At 32.5% G+C, this 17791-nt stretch overlaps 1 protein-coding gene across 1 annotated transcript; it reads left to right on the top strand.

Annotated features, from left to right (window-relative positions):
• Positions 1-4473: 4473 nt before the first annotated feature.
• Positions 4474-17334, top strand: LOC139488900 (uncharacterized). Its single transcript, XM_071274868.1, has 4 exons — positions 4474-4838; positions 5476-5933; positions 14981-15414; positions 16869-17334. Exons 1-4 carry the CDS (start codon positions 4505-4507, stop codon positions 17317-17319), a joined length of 1677 nt encoding a protein of 558 aa, XP_071130969.1. The 5' UTR covers positions 4474-4504; the 3' UTR covers positions 17320-17334.
• Positions 17335-17791: the final 457 nt, after the last annotated feature.

Genomic DNA, 17791 nt, shown 5'->3' with positions numbered 1-17791 from the left:
CAGTCTGAGGTATGAAAACTACTGATATTTGTTTCTGATGCGATATTTTGAATAAAAATAGGAAATGCTGGTACTCTCAATTGATGCGAGAAAAAAAATTTGTGGTCATTTATTTCCAATATTGTAGTTATTTATATACTACAGTCCCTGTTGACCTAAAATTATAACTGAATTACTGTGCAGCTATTTTATAGATTTACATAAAAAAAGCAAATATGGAAAGTTTTGGTTGATGCGGTCAAAAGATTTTATTACACGACTCAGTCTGAAGTATGAAAACTACTGATATTTGTTTATGATTCAATATTTTGAATAAAAAGAGGACATGCTTATTGGCGGATCAAGGGGGAGGGGGTCCAGGAGTTGGAGCCCCCTTTTTTTACGATCAATGCATTTGAATGGGAGCATATAGTTGAAACCCCCATCCCCTTTTTATAATGGCTGGATCTGCCCCTGCATGCTGGCACTATAAATTGATGCGAACAAAATTGTTTTTCAATATTGCTGTAACTTGTATAGTACAGTCCCTCTTGACCTAAAATAAAAACTGAAGTACTGTGCTGCTATATAGATTTGCAGAAAGAAAGAGCAAATAATATCAGTTTAGATTGATGTGGTCAAAAGATTTTTGTTAATCAGGTCCGTCCGAGGTATGAAAACTACTCGTAAACAGAAATTACATTTGGTTAATTAGGTCAGATAATTTTGTTATGTGATAACGAGCCATCCGGACTCCCGGAATAACAAATGTAAAACAATTTAAATAATACCCCCCCCCCCCCCATAATACTAACGGCCTAATTTATGATCACTGAATTACGGGCTCCTGACTTGGAACAGGCACATACATGCAGAATATGGCGGGGTTAAACATGTTCTCTTGCCGATTATAAATCTGAAATAAAACCGGCAAAATAGTAAAACTCTATATAATAGTAATCGCTATTTTGCCGAAGCCTTTATATTTAGACAAAGATTTCTTAAAAGTTATAAATCAATTCTAGCCGTAGAATTTATAAATCCGACAATTTTAGCCGTAGAATTTATAATTCAATTCTGGCCATAGAATTTATAAATCAATTCTAGCCGTAGAATTTGATATCAATTCTAACCGTAGAACTGTTCTAGAAGTAGAACTGACTAAAACTGTTCTAGGGTAGAACTGTCAGGATCAGTTCTAGCTAGAACTGTCTAAATCAGTTCTAGCTAGAACTGTCTAAATCAGTTCTAGGTAGGATTGACCAAATCAGTTCTAGCTAGAACAGTTCTAGCTAGAACGGACTAAAAGGTGTCAGGCTGACAGTTCTACATACTGTTCTAGAACAGTTCTCCTGACAGAATTTATGAGAGGTTAGAACTGATCTCCACTGTAGTCCACCGGCGATCAGACCTTACATCTATGCAATTGATTTCTTTAATATACAATGATTTAAAACAGTTGTTTCGTTTAATATAAGTAAAAGTCATACCTGCATTGTTTGTACGCTGGCGGCCGTCAACTTGGAAAACGTAAACAAAGTAGTTCGCATGTACGCACTTTCAACAGAATGGTCAAACGGCTACAAATTGTCTTCGGTTTTAAAATGAACCAGTAAAGTTAATACAAAAACATGTTTGAAATAGATGTTTATGCAATTAACGAAAAAATGTATGCATGCGCTGCGGATGACTACGTTCTGCAAGATCTTTCACATGTGAGTACGGCTGAAGGCAAGGATGTTAAACGTAGGACTTCGGGAATGTTCGGAGAGCCGACAACCTTGCTTCGGAATTTGGAAGAACACCTTGACCAGTTTGAAAACGGATGTTGACAACTTGTGTGTGTTACTCAGGCGCTTCCGGTTGTCCTACTGTATGCTAGGAAATACTGCAACTGGACGTCATAGATCAAACGTTAGCGTCATTCGATTCATGACATAACGCCAGGTATGCGATACGGGTTTTGCCATGCGATACAGGGAAGGCGATACAGACTTAAAAAAAGAACCTTTATCAGATATACAAAATTACTGTATTTTGTACTAAATATATGATAAATCTAAAAAAAAAACAGGATACGGACCTTTCACTGTTTAATTTCCTTTATGTGTAAACTATCAATTTATAAACGTCTATATCAACTATAAATCTTTTACAAAACCTCAGTTTCTAAATTGTATTGCCAGACTATTTGCTGGGTATTAAATGAAGATTCAAGTAGGTATAAAGTATCTTCAGTGCTGTACAACTTTGTACCTTTTTCACGTTCGATCTTTTATATCTAGGCGTTATGTATTCAGGTTTAGTTTTCTGTAATTAGTTAATACTTTAGTTTCTTTGTGTATATCTCTTTCATATTCATTTGATAAAATTTACTGTTTGCAATAGCATGAATTGTTCTATATAATAAGAATGTTCTTATCCCGGGCATAAAAACAATGCCGTATTTTGCGAAACCTTTTCAACTTTTGATCTTCAGTGCTGTACAACTTTGTACTTTTTTCACTTTCGATCTTTTATATCTGGGCTCACTGGTGAGTCTTGTGTGGGCAAGGCGCGTTTTTGGCGTATTGAATTTTAAACCTGATGCTTTTTGTTATCTATTAATCATGTTTTTCTGTGTCTAATATGTTCTCCTATTTATTTGTATTGTAGTCCTGTAATATTATGTTGTCATTTCAATGTTATATTTAACTTTGCCATTAAAGTGCGAGGTTTGGCATGCCTTAAAACCAGGTTCAACCCACCACTTTTATTCCCCTTTAAAAGTGTCCTGTACCAAGTCAGGAAGATGGTCATTGTTATATATTGTTCGTTTCTCTTTGTGTTGCATTTTAACGTTGAGTCGTTTGTGTTTTCTCTTATTTTTGAGATATTGAGATAAGACGTGGCACGGTACTTGTCTATCCCAAATTCATGTATTTGGTTTTCATGTTACATTTGTTATTCTCGTGGTGTTTTGTCTGATGATTGGTCTGTTTCTGTGTGTGTTGCGTTTCGATGTTGTGTCGTTGTTCTCCTCTTATATTTAATGCGTTTCGCTCGGTTTTGGTTTGTTACCCCGATTTTGTTTTTTGTCCATGGATTTATGAGTTTTGAACAGCGGTATACTACTGTTGCCTTTATTTAACAATTTAATAAACGATCCAACAAGAATATAAAAGATGTTACAATATTGAGTCCGGTGTTAACGGTTAAAGAACCTTTCCAAAACTAAACATAAATTATTTTTAAGAAGTGTATATAAAACAGAATAATAAAGAAATACATGTAACTACGGATTAAGCAAAATTATTATTGTCCATTGTTATTATCTGATAACAACTGTCTTTGTCACGTTGATACGAAGTCCATTATCGGATTAGTAGAAACATACATCTTTAACCAAAAGATAATTGTGTGGGAATATTTGAGCTAATAATGGCAATTAAAAGATATAATAGTTAAAGTCAGAAAGATCATAGTCCAAATAATTCACATGCTTTTCATCCGGTCATACAATGTAGTTATATCGAAAGCTACATAACATAGACACGAAACTTTATTTTCTACTTTCTGTAAGTTGTGTTTTTATATTTTGTATATAGATTGCATATTACCAAAAAAAAATAAAAATTGAGGAACAAATCATGGTAACAAATGATAAACAAATCGTATGATTTCTTTGTGATTTGAAAGTGATAAAATTTCACATGCAAATGAGCTAACAAATCACATAAAAACAGAAACAAATTGCTTACAAATCATACAATTTAAAGACATCACAAAGAAATCAGTTTAAGGGAATTTGGAAAATTCTGATTTGTTTATAATTTGTTTAATGAATCGCAAGCAAATGGTACTAACAAATCGCAGAATCACGATTTGATAGAGATTGGAATACGAATTGACAGCAATTTGTTCGTTTATTTTAATTTCTGTTTGGGTAGTTCATAAATTAGGGTTTGGAAAGCGGCTTTTCCGCAGGATTTCACTTTGTTTGCAAAATTGTTTGAGCATTTTGAATTGACTTTTGAACTTATATTTCAATTAAATTTAGTTAATTTTATTGTATTAGACACATAATATAGTTTGTGATTATGTCAGTTTATGGGGAACCACTAGTGGAAAGTTAATGATAATTGGTATGCAGTTGCATAAACATTGGCATATCTCATTTCCATTGAGATTATTTGGCCCCTACCCCTCAGTCATGGTTAGATTTTATTGACTTCGAAATTTTTTGTTTAGTTTTCATGTATTAGTGTGTGATTAGGTCAATTTATGGGGAACTACTAGTGGTAAGTTAATGATAATTGATATCGCATTTTTTATATAACACAATATTTTGAGATCTCGCCACACAGGTCGACATAAAATATATCGATAAGTATGATATAACGCAACAAGTCAATAGCAACAACAACTAAAAAAGATACCTATACGTAAAGGTAAATACAGAAAAGTGACTTCAAAATTGTTATTTTCGTGTTTAATTAAACAAATTTAAGTGACCATGCACCATTAATATTTTCAGATAAAGAAAATGGCACGTGAAGCATGCAATGGTCAGTTTAAAAACTTGGCCAAAGTCTATGAACAAGATGTGACCGAAAGTATAAAGAAATACCAAGTACTGAAAGATTTAGATTTGTTTGTCCTAGACAACTCAATAAGAGAGAGCACAGTAGGTCAGCTTAGAGGTCACACCATTGAAAACAAGTGGAAAGTTTATGACGAAGTTAAAAAATGTGGATTTAAGCATACAATAGTTGCCTCCTTCAACCACAGCACTCGTGTAGATGATGTCTTTATCAAACAACTCATTGACAAAGGGGAGGATCGTGCAGGCCTTTGGGCTTTCTCAGAAATAACTGAAGGTCAGTTACTTGTAAAGTCGTTGTCAGTTACTTATAAAGTCATTGTCAGATACTTATAAAGTCATTGTCAGTTACTTATAAAGTCATTGTTCTTAATATGTATTAAAAAAATCAAAGTTTAACAAACATCATGCAATCCATGTGTAATAAGAAAAGAGATATCACGTAGCAATTAAAAAAAACATAAGTCAATGGAGAAAAAAGACGGACAGAGAGACCATGCTAAGAAATATTTATTACCAGAAAAAATTAAAGATTGAGCAACATACACATCACAAAATACGAGATGAACTCAGTGCCACAGAAAGATCAGCAACTTTTTCTATACGTCTTGTAAACTCCAACTTACTCTTTTTTTGTAAACATTTTTTTTAAATTGTTCTTGAGCAGGATTAAAAAAGTAAACATCCGTTATATATTTATCCCCGTCACTTTACTCAAAAGTCAGCTCAAGCAACAAGATCTAAATTAGGAACATGCTGATTCAATTATAACATCTTTATAACTATTTTGGCTTTATAACTATTATTATTTTAGCGTCACTGATGATTCTCGTGTAGACGAAACGCGCGTCTGGCGTATAAAATTATAATCCTGGTACCTTTGATAACTATAAAACTTTATATGCCTTTTTCAGCAATAAAGAAGAAAGTTCCTGACACTGAAAGCATACCTGTAGGATTAAGGAAAATGAAAGAAGCTGGTCTGTATAACGTTATCTTCGAAATCGATCTTGGTGACTCTACATACGATTTTGACAGATTCACAACAAAAGAGATGTGCGCATTGCTTAAAAAATGGATAGACTGGGTTTTTAAAACTTTGAGTACAGAGGCAAAAGTATTCGTAAATTTCAGAGATCTCCCAGATGCTATGCCAACTGATTCCGAAAGAGTATTTGAAGTAACTGATTTCTTATGTAAACTACCATTATTTGGTCTTATGTTTGAGGAACCAAGAGGGCAATCTCTTCCAGAGGAATGTGGAATCTGGGCAAAACATATAAGAAAGGTCATGGATGCCAATAATTTCAAAGGTCATCTCTTGGTGCATGTTCACGAGAAATTTGGTTACTGTGATGCTGTAGCTTTGCAAGTATGCGTTTACAATAAAAGTTACATGTCTTTAATTATCATAATTTATTGCATACATGTATATATCTCTCACTGATAAGTTGCTTAAAAATTTTCCAAACCTGATCTCAGTAATATAGTGGTTAAATTGCCTTTTGACCAAATCATCTTAAATTTGTTGCCTATTTACAAAAAGAAAGTAGAACAAGAGAACTATAAATGGTAGGGCAAATTTAAAATGTCGTTCAAACACTTTTAAAACAGCTATTAAAAATTATAAGAAAAGGCATATTTTTTTTTTAGATTGTGATGTATTGGTATTCAAATGCGACAAAATAAGAGAGACAAAAGAGGCAAAAAGACAATAAAACCCATAAGTCGAAATAATATGACAACGCCATGGCTTCAAAAGAAACTGACACAGACAAACAAATGTACACAAAACACAACATGGAAAACTATGACCTGTTAAGTAAATCTAGAGTACATTTCTTTCAAACGATGCAAACGCGATCATTTGTTTCAAACATACGTTTTCAAAGTTTACATTAACTTTGACAAACTATGCACTCGCTAAAAGTGCGTCTACCAGGTTGTCGTTCATCGTTTGTTAGGACATTTGGCTCTAACTTCAATCTTGAATTTTAGTAAAATCATAAGAAAACATTGGAACAATCTGCAAAAAGACAAACAATGCAGTGAAATCTCCACCCTTAGTAGTGCCTATCATAAAATTGAGAATGGAAATGGGGAATGTGTCAAAGAGACAACAACCCGACCAAATAAAAAACAACAGCAGAGGGTCACCAACAGGTCTTCAATGTAGCGAGAAATTCCCGCACCCGGAGGCGTCCTTCAGCTGGCCCCTAAACAAATATATACTAGTCCAGTGATAATGAACGCCATACTAATTTCAAAATTGTACACAAGAAACTAAAATTAAAATAATACAATACTAACAAAGGCCAGAGGCTCCTGACTTGGGACAGGCGCAAAAATGCGGCGGGGTTAAACATGTTTGTGAGATCTCAACCCTCCCCCTATACCTCTAACCAATGTAGTAAAGTAAACGCATAACAATACGCACATTAAAATTCAGTTCAAGAGAAATCCGAGTCTGATGTCAGAAGATGTAACCAAAGAAAATAAACAAAATGACAATAATACATAAATAACAACAGACTACTAGCAGTTAACTGACAAGCCAGCTCCAGACTTCAATTAAACTGACTGAAATATTATGATTTCATCATATGAACATCAGGCACAATCCTTCCCGTTAGGGGTTTAGTATCATACCATCATAACATATATGAGAAGAACATAACCCGTGTCATGCCAACAACTGTTTTAAGAATAAATGTGTTTAGTTCCGATGCAAAGACCTTATCAGTGACTCAATATTAACGCCAAAATATGCAATCTTTAATGACTTGACAACAGTATCGTAATTATATCCCTTCTTAATAAGTCTATTCAAAGGTTTTGTAAGTTTCTGAGGTGAATACTGACACTTTTGTGCTTTATAAAGAATATTACCATAACAAATTGGATGTGAAATACCTGAACGTATTAGAAGTCTGCATGTTGAGCTATATTTACGAATGATGTCTTTATACCGATGATAAAATTTAGTAAATGTTTTGACTAGTTTGTGATATCGAAAACCCTGGTGTAATAATTTTTCAGTAATACATAAATTTCTCTCGTTAAAATCTAAAACATTGTTACATACACGAGCGAATCGTACAAGTTGAGATATATAAACACCGTAAGATGGTGACAAGGGAACGTCACCATCTAACACTACTTAGCCAATTTCTTTTTTACCTATACAAGTAAATAAAATTCACTTGTATTAATAAGTATCATACAAATTTACTTATATGTGACTTTTATTATGTGTATATTTTTTTTTACTTCTTCAAGTAAATAAAATACACTAGTACAAGTAGTACCCCTGACTGAATGTATATACATGTAGTATTATATATTTATTATTAGTTAAACATTTACTGCACTTGAGTCTAAATGTATATTTTATTTTGTAGAATCATACTGAATATGTATTGGTTTGACCATGATTCCCACTTTAATAGAATATGACACCTGCTAGTACATGTGCACTTTGATGCATAGAAAATATAGATGTCACTGAGTCGCTGTATAGCTGCAAATTGTGAAACAATGGATTAATTCATTATTTAATGCTAGTTATCTATTGTTTTGGGAAATTATGAATATGGCGTGCAGCATTATTCCATGATGATAATGTGATGTTCTGATTAAATTGGACAAGAAGAAAATTGTGCCTTGTACAAATAGGAAAATTACAAATTGTATTAAAGGAGGACCACATTACTGGAGGACTAATTACCTTGGATTATCATGATCAATTGTGAATTTGGAATAACAAAATTTCGTAGTTGCAGTGAATATTAATAGTGCAATCATACATGTACATTATTTCTGAATTCCATGAATACCCAGGATAACTATTCATTTGAAATAGCAATTTGGAATAATGAAAATGCATAGTTTCAGTGAATACTACTAATAATAGTGCATCATATCTGAATTCATGAATACTTTTAATTAGTGGATAATCAGTCATTTTAATATAATAACAATATGGATAATGTGAATTTCTAGTTTCAGTGAAATTAACAAAACAGTACATGTATATCACATCTGAAGTTTATGTTGGCATTGCAATTGTTAACTACCGCCAGCATGTCCAGGGTGTGTAAAAAGGTCTTAACCAACTATGAGGGTCTCGTGCAGTCCGTGTCAATTGTTTAGAGTCAAATGACTGCTTGCTGTACTTAAATTATTAAAGTCTGAATTAGAATTAAATAAAAATCTTAATTAGCATGATTAGTCATGTTAGTGGCCAAGTGTTCATGGTTTTTGAAACAAGTAAAAGTGCACGTACATTAAAGTATAATTTTATTATCCCTCCTGCAACAAAAGTTGAAGTACATGCATGCAAGCCAAGAAATATGTATTACAATCTGGCAGTGGCTATTTAAGCTTCACCAGATACATTTTTGAAGCTGAAATGCCTGGATACTTCCTTTAAAATGTTGTGAAGTTTCTGTTATTGATTTGTTCATTGCACTTCACCTAGTTTTCATGGTACACTACATGCATGACATGTACATGTAACTGTTTACAAAAAAATATTACTGTTTGAACAGTCACAGTGAAATACACTTGAAGTCTTAAATGTCATGAATGTATAACGTATGTATATTAAGGTGGTACCCAACACTTTCACTAAAATGAATTTGGCTCGTTTAATTTTCATAAAATTTTGTCAAAGTATTTACTTTGACACTTTAACAAAAATATAAAAATATAAAATTTTTTGAACCAACCGTTTTGCCAGAAAAATTACACTGGTTTTAATAGCAATTTGACAAACACCAATTTTCATCATTGAGAAGCGTAATATTCCTTTTACAACACAACGTAATTAAAACGTTTAGCTGACTTTACAGAGTTATCTCCCTGTAGTGTTAGGTACCACCTTAATTGAGTTACTGGATTAATTATTATGGTATTTTGAAAGGTGTACATGTCTCAGTGTCTGTCAGGCAGGGTTGGCCTGATCCTGACGTCATTTCATGGATCAGTGATTAAGGTTACTTCAGTTACATGTAATTTGTCAAGTTTGTTTCTCACACATGTTTAAAAATACTACAAGCAGTAGGAAAAGTAGGTCAACTATATTTGGTTTATGAAATGAGTGTAAGGTGAATATGTCTAATTGCAAGACTTACATCAGACTTTGACCCCAATGAAAATGTCATGGTTCATTGAACAATGCTTAGTTTTTGTGGTTTGATCTATTTCCAAATGTTTCTCAGATGCTACAGTATAAACTACATGTACATGCAAGACATGTATAGGATCACTATTTTTGGCATATTATTGGATATTCATAAGTTAGTTTTCATGGTTTGGATGTTAAGAATGTTAAATCTATTTCACATTATAAATCACTAAATTTTGGGTATCATGGGTTTATAAGTCAGTTTGTAGGGTGTACATCATCTGTCTGGCATGGTTAATTTGACTGCAACTTCATTTTCAAAGGTTAATGAAAATTGAAAGTTTGTGTGATACTTGTACATGTAGTAAAACCTTCATACATGTAGGCAAAGCAGAGATGACATTTCAGCATTTGCACAGTCACTCTTGTTTACATCTGACACCAGTGATCATGTCTACATCTTGATTATACACATGTACAGTAGCTGCTTTTTGATAACAAAAGTCTGACAACTATTAACAATTGTTATAATTCATTTGATAATACTAGGTATTTTAGTCTTGTATAACATATAAAAAAGAAGATGTGGTATGATTGCCAATGAGACAACTATCCACAAAAGACCAAAATGACACAAACATTAACAATTTAAGGTAACCGTACGGCCTTCAACAATGAGGAAAGCCCATACCACATAGTCAGCTATAAAAGGCCCTGATAAGACAATGTAAAACAATTCAAACGAGAAAACTAACGGCCTTATTTATTTAAAAAAATGAACGAAAAACAAATATGTAACACATACATGTAAACAAACGACAACCACTGAATTACAGGCTACTGACTTGGGACAGGCACATACATAAATAATGTGGCGGGGTTAAACATGTTAGCGAGTTCCCAACCCTCCCACTAACCTGGGACATTGGTACATTTTGTATAACATGTATACTGTATGATAACCAGAATAAGGAGATGTGGTATGAATTTCAATAAGACAACCATCAACCGTAAACCAAGACAGGGATCTCCATGGATGAAAATTGAACGATGGAGGAACTTCAAGTGAAGTGATGTAATTGTTAGTAACTGTACATCCTTCAACAATGAGCAAAATCAGTTCCCCATAAGTGTGATAATGAAAAACCTATAACAGGCCTAGCTATATTAGATAATGTAACACCGTGTAAACAAGTTCAGATGAGAAACCCAAGTTGGATTTTTATACCATGTATACAAAAGCAACATTGATACGTCAGTGATGACAAATATAATATTGTGGTTAATCAAAGACTTGTACTATAATAGTTGATCATCTGCCCTTTAATATTCATGTTTTTCTACAAATCAATTCTATCTGCTTTTGAATAAATGCCTTCTTAATATATATCCCAAGATGTTAAGCAACATTTTCCCATTGTTTTCCATAAACACAATAAGCATTACAAAGTCATACATGTATAAGGCACTAAACCATTATAGGTCAATGTATAGCCTCAGGCGCGGATCCAGGGGGGGGGGGGGGTTCCAGGGGTTTGAACCCCCCTTTTTTGGACGATCAAGGCATTTGAATGGGTACATGTAATTGGAACCCCCCTTTGTCCTGGGTTAGTAACAACTCCTTTTTAAAATGCCTGGATCCGCTCCATGGCCTTCAACATGGAGCCTCAGCTCACACCGAACAAAAAAATATAAAGGGACCCAAAATATTGTCTACATAATTATCTATCTATCTATCTAGTAACATTGTTAGTTTTCTTTACTGATTGAATAATATGTCATTATTGTACAAGCAGTTATGGGATTAGATAATTTGAATTTGAACAATTGAAATGGGAAAATATTTTGGATAAACGTTAGTACATCTGATCAACTGAAACCACATGTCAGTCTTTAGAATTTAATAAGACCGGAGTCTAAAGAATACATCAAGTTCTAAAAAGTGATGTGAAAAAAATAAAAGAATTAAGAATTGATTTCCCTGTCTTAAACAATGCGAGTTTTCATGTTTTGAACATTTGAACTTTCACTTGCGCTAGTTATTTTTTCCGGTCTTGAACAGTACGTCCATCTACTAGTATTTACATAAATTATGTATGGTAAATTCTTTGCGAAAAATCCGGTGAAAATATGAATTTTTCTCGCGAGTGATAATATTTTTTTACCTCAATCATGAATGCTGACGTGCTATTTACCTGTATCATGTGTATCAATTACAATTGAACTTCAAATAGACGATTCCGTACAATGTACAATACAAAGTCGAGTTAATATTGACCTATTCAAAAATAAAATACGGTAAAATAAAATAAATTAAATAGATTTAAGATTTGTTTTCCATAGCTGCAAAAGATGTGTTAAATGTCTGATTTTTTTTTTACATGTATAGAAATCAAAATGATTATACGGCAATATTTATAATTTTACAAGAAATGTAGCCCCCCAAAAATTAGTGTGTGAAATAAGCCCTCAAGAAAATATAAAGCAGTTTATGTGGGGATAAGTTTGACAAGTGCGTGTATTAGGAGTTCCTCGCTAGGTTTAGAGTATATCATGTATATTCAGCGTTATTATGAAGTGATGTGATTCGTAAAACTACGGGTATTGAAAACAACCGTGTATGCATGAATGATTTTACACCTAACTAATTTAATAGAAAAATAATTAAATTGTTATTTAGATGATATAAAAATTGTCAACTTTTAATTCAGTTATAAAGATACATTTGGTAACAAATATATTGGGTAACGTTTTTCGATTTTTCTGTTAGTAGATATATCTTTTATCTAGTGAAATTGTAGGTATCTAGTGCTGGTTCCGATTTTATTGGTTCGAAGAGATAAGGGCGAGGAAGTGTTAAAAAAATATATAAATTCAGCACATTCACTAAATAACCGAGGAATACAAAAATGTGTTCAGCGGCAAATATTTCAAAATACTTTTTTTTTAAATCAATATCTATCTAAAATTAATGTATTACATTGGAGTGATAGTTGTTTCTCTTTGTCACAACCTTATATTTCACACAGTAAATTTGTTTTTACAAATAATTGAACCTATATCCCTGACTGTTAGACATTTTGTATCCGTGACTTTTAAGTGTACATGAAGATCAATGTTTGGAAGTTGCTACGCTTATAAATTAGCTATGCCTATACAATGGTTGTAGCTATCATATTTTAACTGTTACAACTTTTTCTGCGTTTTAACAGTTTATTTATGACTGTTTCAACGTTTTCCGTGTTGGTACAGTAATTAAATGACTGTTACAACTTTCAAATGGTTGCATCAGTTTTATTACGACTGTGACAACCCTTTAGGCGTTTAATCAGTTTATTTATGACTGTTGCAACGTTTTTCGAGTTGGGACAGTTGTAAATCAACTGTTACAACTTTGAAATAGTTGTATCAGTCCTTTAATAACGGTGACAGTTATTTCTTGCGTTGTTACAGTCGATTTATGTTGTAGACAAACACTTTTAAAGTTGGGACAGTTACAAAAAAACTGCAGCAGTGAAATTTAACAACTGTTACAACTTTAACAAACATTATCAGTCTTAGAACGACTGTTACTGGTATGGACAGACGTTTTTTCGTCCAGTAGTGTAAAAACGGATAATTAACGATAGGAAATGAAAAATCATCCCTTTTATCATAAATTTTAGTATTCAGCTTTCCATTAGTGATATAGATATCAAGATCGAGAAAAGGGCAGTGGTCATTGTTAGTATTAGCTTTATTTAAAGTAAGTTCAACAGGATAAATTTCATTAATATACATACTGAAGTCGTCATTATTGAGAGCCAAAATATCATCCAAATATCTAAAAGTATTATTAAATTTGTTTATCAGATGTTGTTTCGATGGGTCTTTGCTTATTTTTGTCATAAATTGTAACTCATAACAATACAAAAACAGGTCCGCAATAAGTGGTGCACAGTTAGTCCCCATTGGAATTCCGATAATCTGACGATATACGGAATCCCCAAAGCGAACAAAAATGTTATCTAGTAAAAATTCAAGGGCATATATAGTATCAAAGCATGTCCAATTAACATAGTTTTTTTGTTTATTGCTACTAAAAATGACCTAAAAGAGTTTGAACATATATATTCACATTCTGATTTTTTGAATGCCCATTTAATTAGGTGTGTGAATTTTTTCTTAATGAGAATGTGAGGCAATGTGGTATACAGGGTAGAAAAATCAAAACTTTGAACAGATTCAAAATCACCAATATAAGCATGCAATTTATCAAGTACTTCCAACGAGTTCTTGACACTCCAAAAGTAATTTATTCCACTATTTTCGAAGGCCTTATTTGAACAATTTATTATCAGGTTTTTAATTGTACCAAGTGTGCTGGTAAGAAGAATAGACAATTTAGTAGTTGAACAATGGCTTGAAGACGAAATAAATCTATATTTGTAAGGGGTTTTGTGTAGCTTCGGAAGCCAATACATAGTTGGGACTTTCATTGTATTTGGCTCTGCTTGTAAAGCGGTGCCTTAAATTTTATGTTTGTTACAGATTTCGTTTTCTGAAAATGGAGTCAGTTGGAATGTTGGTGAATTGGTGATTTCCTTTTTCAGAACCTCAATGTAAAATTTACGTCAAACAATAATAGTATTATTAGCAGCTTTATCTGCCGGGACAAAAACAAATTCCTTGGCTAGTTCTTTTAGTTTATGTTTGATACGAGAAATAGGTTTATTGTGGTTATGGTTTATAGTAAAATGTAGCATATAAACGTAACAAAAATATAAAAGAATAACTTGCTAAATCAAGGCAGTAGTTAAGAGACTTTTGAATAGGGACCCAAGCAAAAATTCCCGAAACACTGTTAGTGATAATCTTAATTATAGGCAACACTCTTATAGAAAATAGAGGAAAAAAAACCGGTGTAAAGTCTTGAGTTAGTTGAAAGAAATCGCATTTAATTATAACCGCATAATAAGTCTGTTTAGTATTTACCAACAGCATATGCATGCACTAATGAAAGTTCAAACAGGGTCAGTAAACACTTATATCTAATCAAACGATGTATGTGTTTCTACTTTAGTAGCGTTTAGGAAACGATAATAAACGCCACACAACGTTTACAAAATTTAGGTTAGAAAGAAATGCAAACTTATTATTATTAACAAGACATGTCTCTCTTTTTTTAATTTACTGTTTTTTGCAAATTTTAGACTTTGAAAATTTCATATTAAACAGCCTTGAAAAGGTTGCCATTAATATTAGGTAATTATATTTTGTAAACTAAATTGAGTATTTTATTCCATTTTTAGGTACTTATGGATGGAGCAAATGGAATTTGGGCTAGTGTAATAAAAGAAGGCGCTGCCATGGGAAATGCGCCATCTATAGTTACAATACTTAATCTAATTAGAATGGGAAACAAAAGAGTGCTGAAAAAGTTTAATTGTACGTACCTGAGAAAAGCAGCAATTAACATGACCAGAATTACTACTGGAGTTGATCCCCACATCAAACAGCCTGTGTATGGTGCACGTGCTCTCGACTTCGTTTATGATTTGAATGCTGAAGAATTTGATTTTGCCGAATTTTTCGAGGAAAAAGCTCCTATTCGAATAACCACTCTTTCATCAGCAAAAATGGTCCAAACTAAATTAGTCAATTATTTTGGCGAGAACGAAGACTTTACTATAGAACGAGCCAATCTTATGAAGGAAGTCATGCTAGAAGATTTACGATCGAACAGGTTTGTTTACATTTTCTATAAAGTATACAACACAGGTTGAAAAAGCAACTACTTCAAAAGTAAGTGCAAATGTGTTTGACACTGAACATAAGTTTATCGCATCCGACAGACGATGTTGTTTTTTCTTAGTATTATATATTCATTTCATGTCTAGACTTGAAAATCTAGTGTTGGAAATTGTAACATGTTAAATAACTATGTGGACTATTCAGTAAAGTTGTGAGCTGAAAGATCTTTAGATTTTGTATGTGCATATGTTTTTCCAATTTTATTTATCAATTTGCAGCAAAGAATTTGATATTTTTATTTCAGTTTCACAAGCTTGATTTAAATGCATAAAATCATCTCGATAAACAATGAACGTAACATATCGTGTTTTTTTTTATAAATAAAGATAACGAGATGGTATGATTGCCAATGACACAACTACCCGTCAAATGTTAATTTCTAATAACACAATTTAAATTAAGCAAATATTTTCTTTAAAATGTACAATCATAATAAGTCGATTACTGTATATAAATATTTGTTACTCAGTATCTTCACCGACATTGTTTTACTGATATTTCACGAAGAGGAGAGATTGTTCTATAATTCTCCTTTTCATCGCTTTATCCGCTATAGAGTCTTTGTAAAAGCTTTGTTTTGAAAACCTATTGGTTTAAATTTGAAACCCTTTTCCTTGTTTTCTTTGCATTGCACAAATTTCACCGACCTCATCATAATTATATCTAATATGAGGAATGCATTACTCGTGAAAGGGGACGAAGTCTGTATGATTTTTTTTTTAATTCAAACATATCTTAATTTCAAAATGGAAATACCGTAACGTTTCCGATTTTGGTTCTGTTGTTAGGGATTTTAGTTGTGACGTTATTTAAGTTATGACGTCATATGCAATGAAAACAAAGAAATGCTATCATAAGGTAACGTTTTTTCATATCAAGAAATTATTAAAAATGAAATTGATATTGCGTTCCTTCCTATTTTATACTAGACTGATAAATATATATTTTACTCAAAATTTCATGCAAACGAGACCGGAAAAAGGAAGTACATTGTAGATTTCTGCGCAGATGCGGGAATTAAAACATGACATAAAAAAGTTTGAACGATTTTGAGTTCATTAGTACAATGAAAATTTCGGCAAAATTTTCCCGATTTTTTTTTATTGAATTTTCTACTGTTATTGGGGACTTCGTCCCCATAATAAGTACATTGTATTGTACAATTTTATCAAAGCATATAAATCCCAGAAAATAAAACCACTTTAATTAAAAAGGTAAAATAAATTAAAATTACGTTCAAAATGAAAAGTTACAAGGTATAAATAAACCGCGAACACTGCTTCACCACCAAACAAAGACAAATTAATGTTCGGGTTAGTACTTTTTTTCTATTTCATTTTTTTTTTATTTTCACAAGTCCACTGTTCATGTTTTTATTATATTCAGGAAAGAAGAGTATATGAGTAAATGTGGGTTGGCTGTTTTATTCGACCGATCTGGGGGGAAACTCACAGATGAAATAAGAGACGAAATCGCCAACGATCCAATGGAGACACCACATGGACAAAACCTACTTCAAGAAATCCGTGAAAGATGGGACGAATGGGATCTGAAAGATAAAGTTCAAGGTGATAACCTCCTGGATTTCGATTCCTTCTACAATGGTTTCATGGCCCCTTATTTTGCCTGTTACAGATGTAACGATACTAAAAAAGCGTTGCAGGCCCTCGATATGGATAGCGACAACTCCGTTGATTGGTCGGAATTCTGTGTCTTTTTGAAATGGGCAATGAAGCAATATCCTAAAACAATTCATACTGCAGATGATTTACTCGATGTGGCTTTCCGAAAAGGTTTAATTCCTTGTATGAGAGATGAAATGGTTGTCAAAAAGTAAAAACGAAAACAATATTGTATCTTGAAACCAATAGCAACATATATTTGTAATGAACTGCGTATATATCCATACAAAGCATCTGCTTGCAACTGCTAATAGTATATTTATGTCTTTTATGTGTAACACAAATGTGATTATTTCAACAATATAGAGATATAAACATGCATCTGTTTATGGTCAGAACAATGTTTTTATTTGAAGTAAATGTAAGAACAAATATATGCAAAAAGTGAATTTGATATCCTAAATAAACAAATTAATGTAACCAATTGCTTGCCTGGAGACATTTCTGCAATAGTTTTATTGTATTTAGATTTGTATATTTAGTATATTAACTTTATCTTGAATAAAAATTATGTGTATTTCGTTTGATCTGTCAATACGGCATTGTATGTCAAAAAAGATACAAAGTAAAGGTTTTTTGTTGCACATCAATGTTTCTGTTGGTTTGTTGTTATAGTTGATGTGTTTA

The sequence above is a fragment of the Mytilus edulis genome, chromosome 9 (genome assembly GCF_963676685.1).
Source record: "Mytilus edulis chromosome 9, xbMytEdul2.2, whole genome shotgun sequence".
In the NCBI taxonomy this organism is placed as follows: domain Eukaryota; kingdom Metazoa; phylum Mollusca; class Bivalvia; order Mytilida; family Mytilidae; genus Mytilus; species Mytilus edulis.
Note: the sequence above shows the minus strand (reverse complement) of the source record. Positions and strands in the feature narration are given on the sequence as shown.

Coding starts and splice junctions, on each gene's coding strand:
- LOC139488900 (XM_071274868.1), top strand. CDS start 4,505: ATGGCACGTGAAGCATGCAATGGTCAGTTTAAAAACTTGGCCAAAGTC. Junction 5,934..14,980: donor GTGATGCTGTAGCTTTGCAA/GTATGCGTTTAC, acceptor TTCCATTTTTAG/GTACTTATGGATGGAGCAAA. Junction 15,415..16,868: donor GAAGATTTACGATCGAACAG/GTTTGTTTACAT, acceptor TATTATATTCAG/GAAAGAAGAGTATATGAGTA.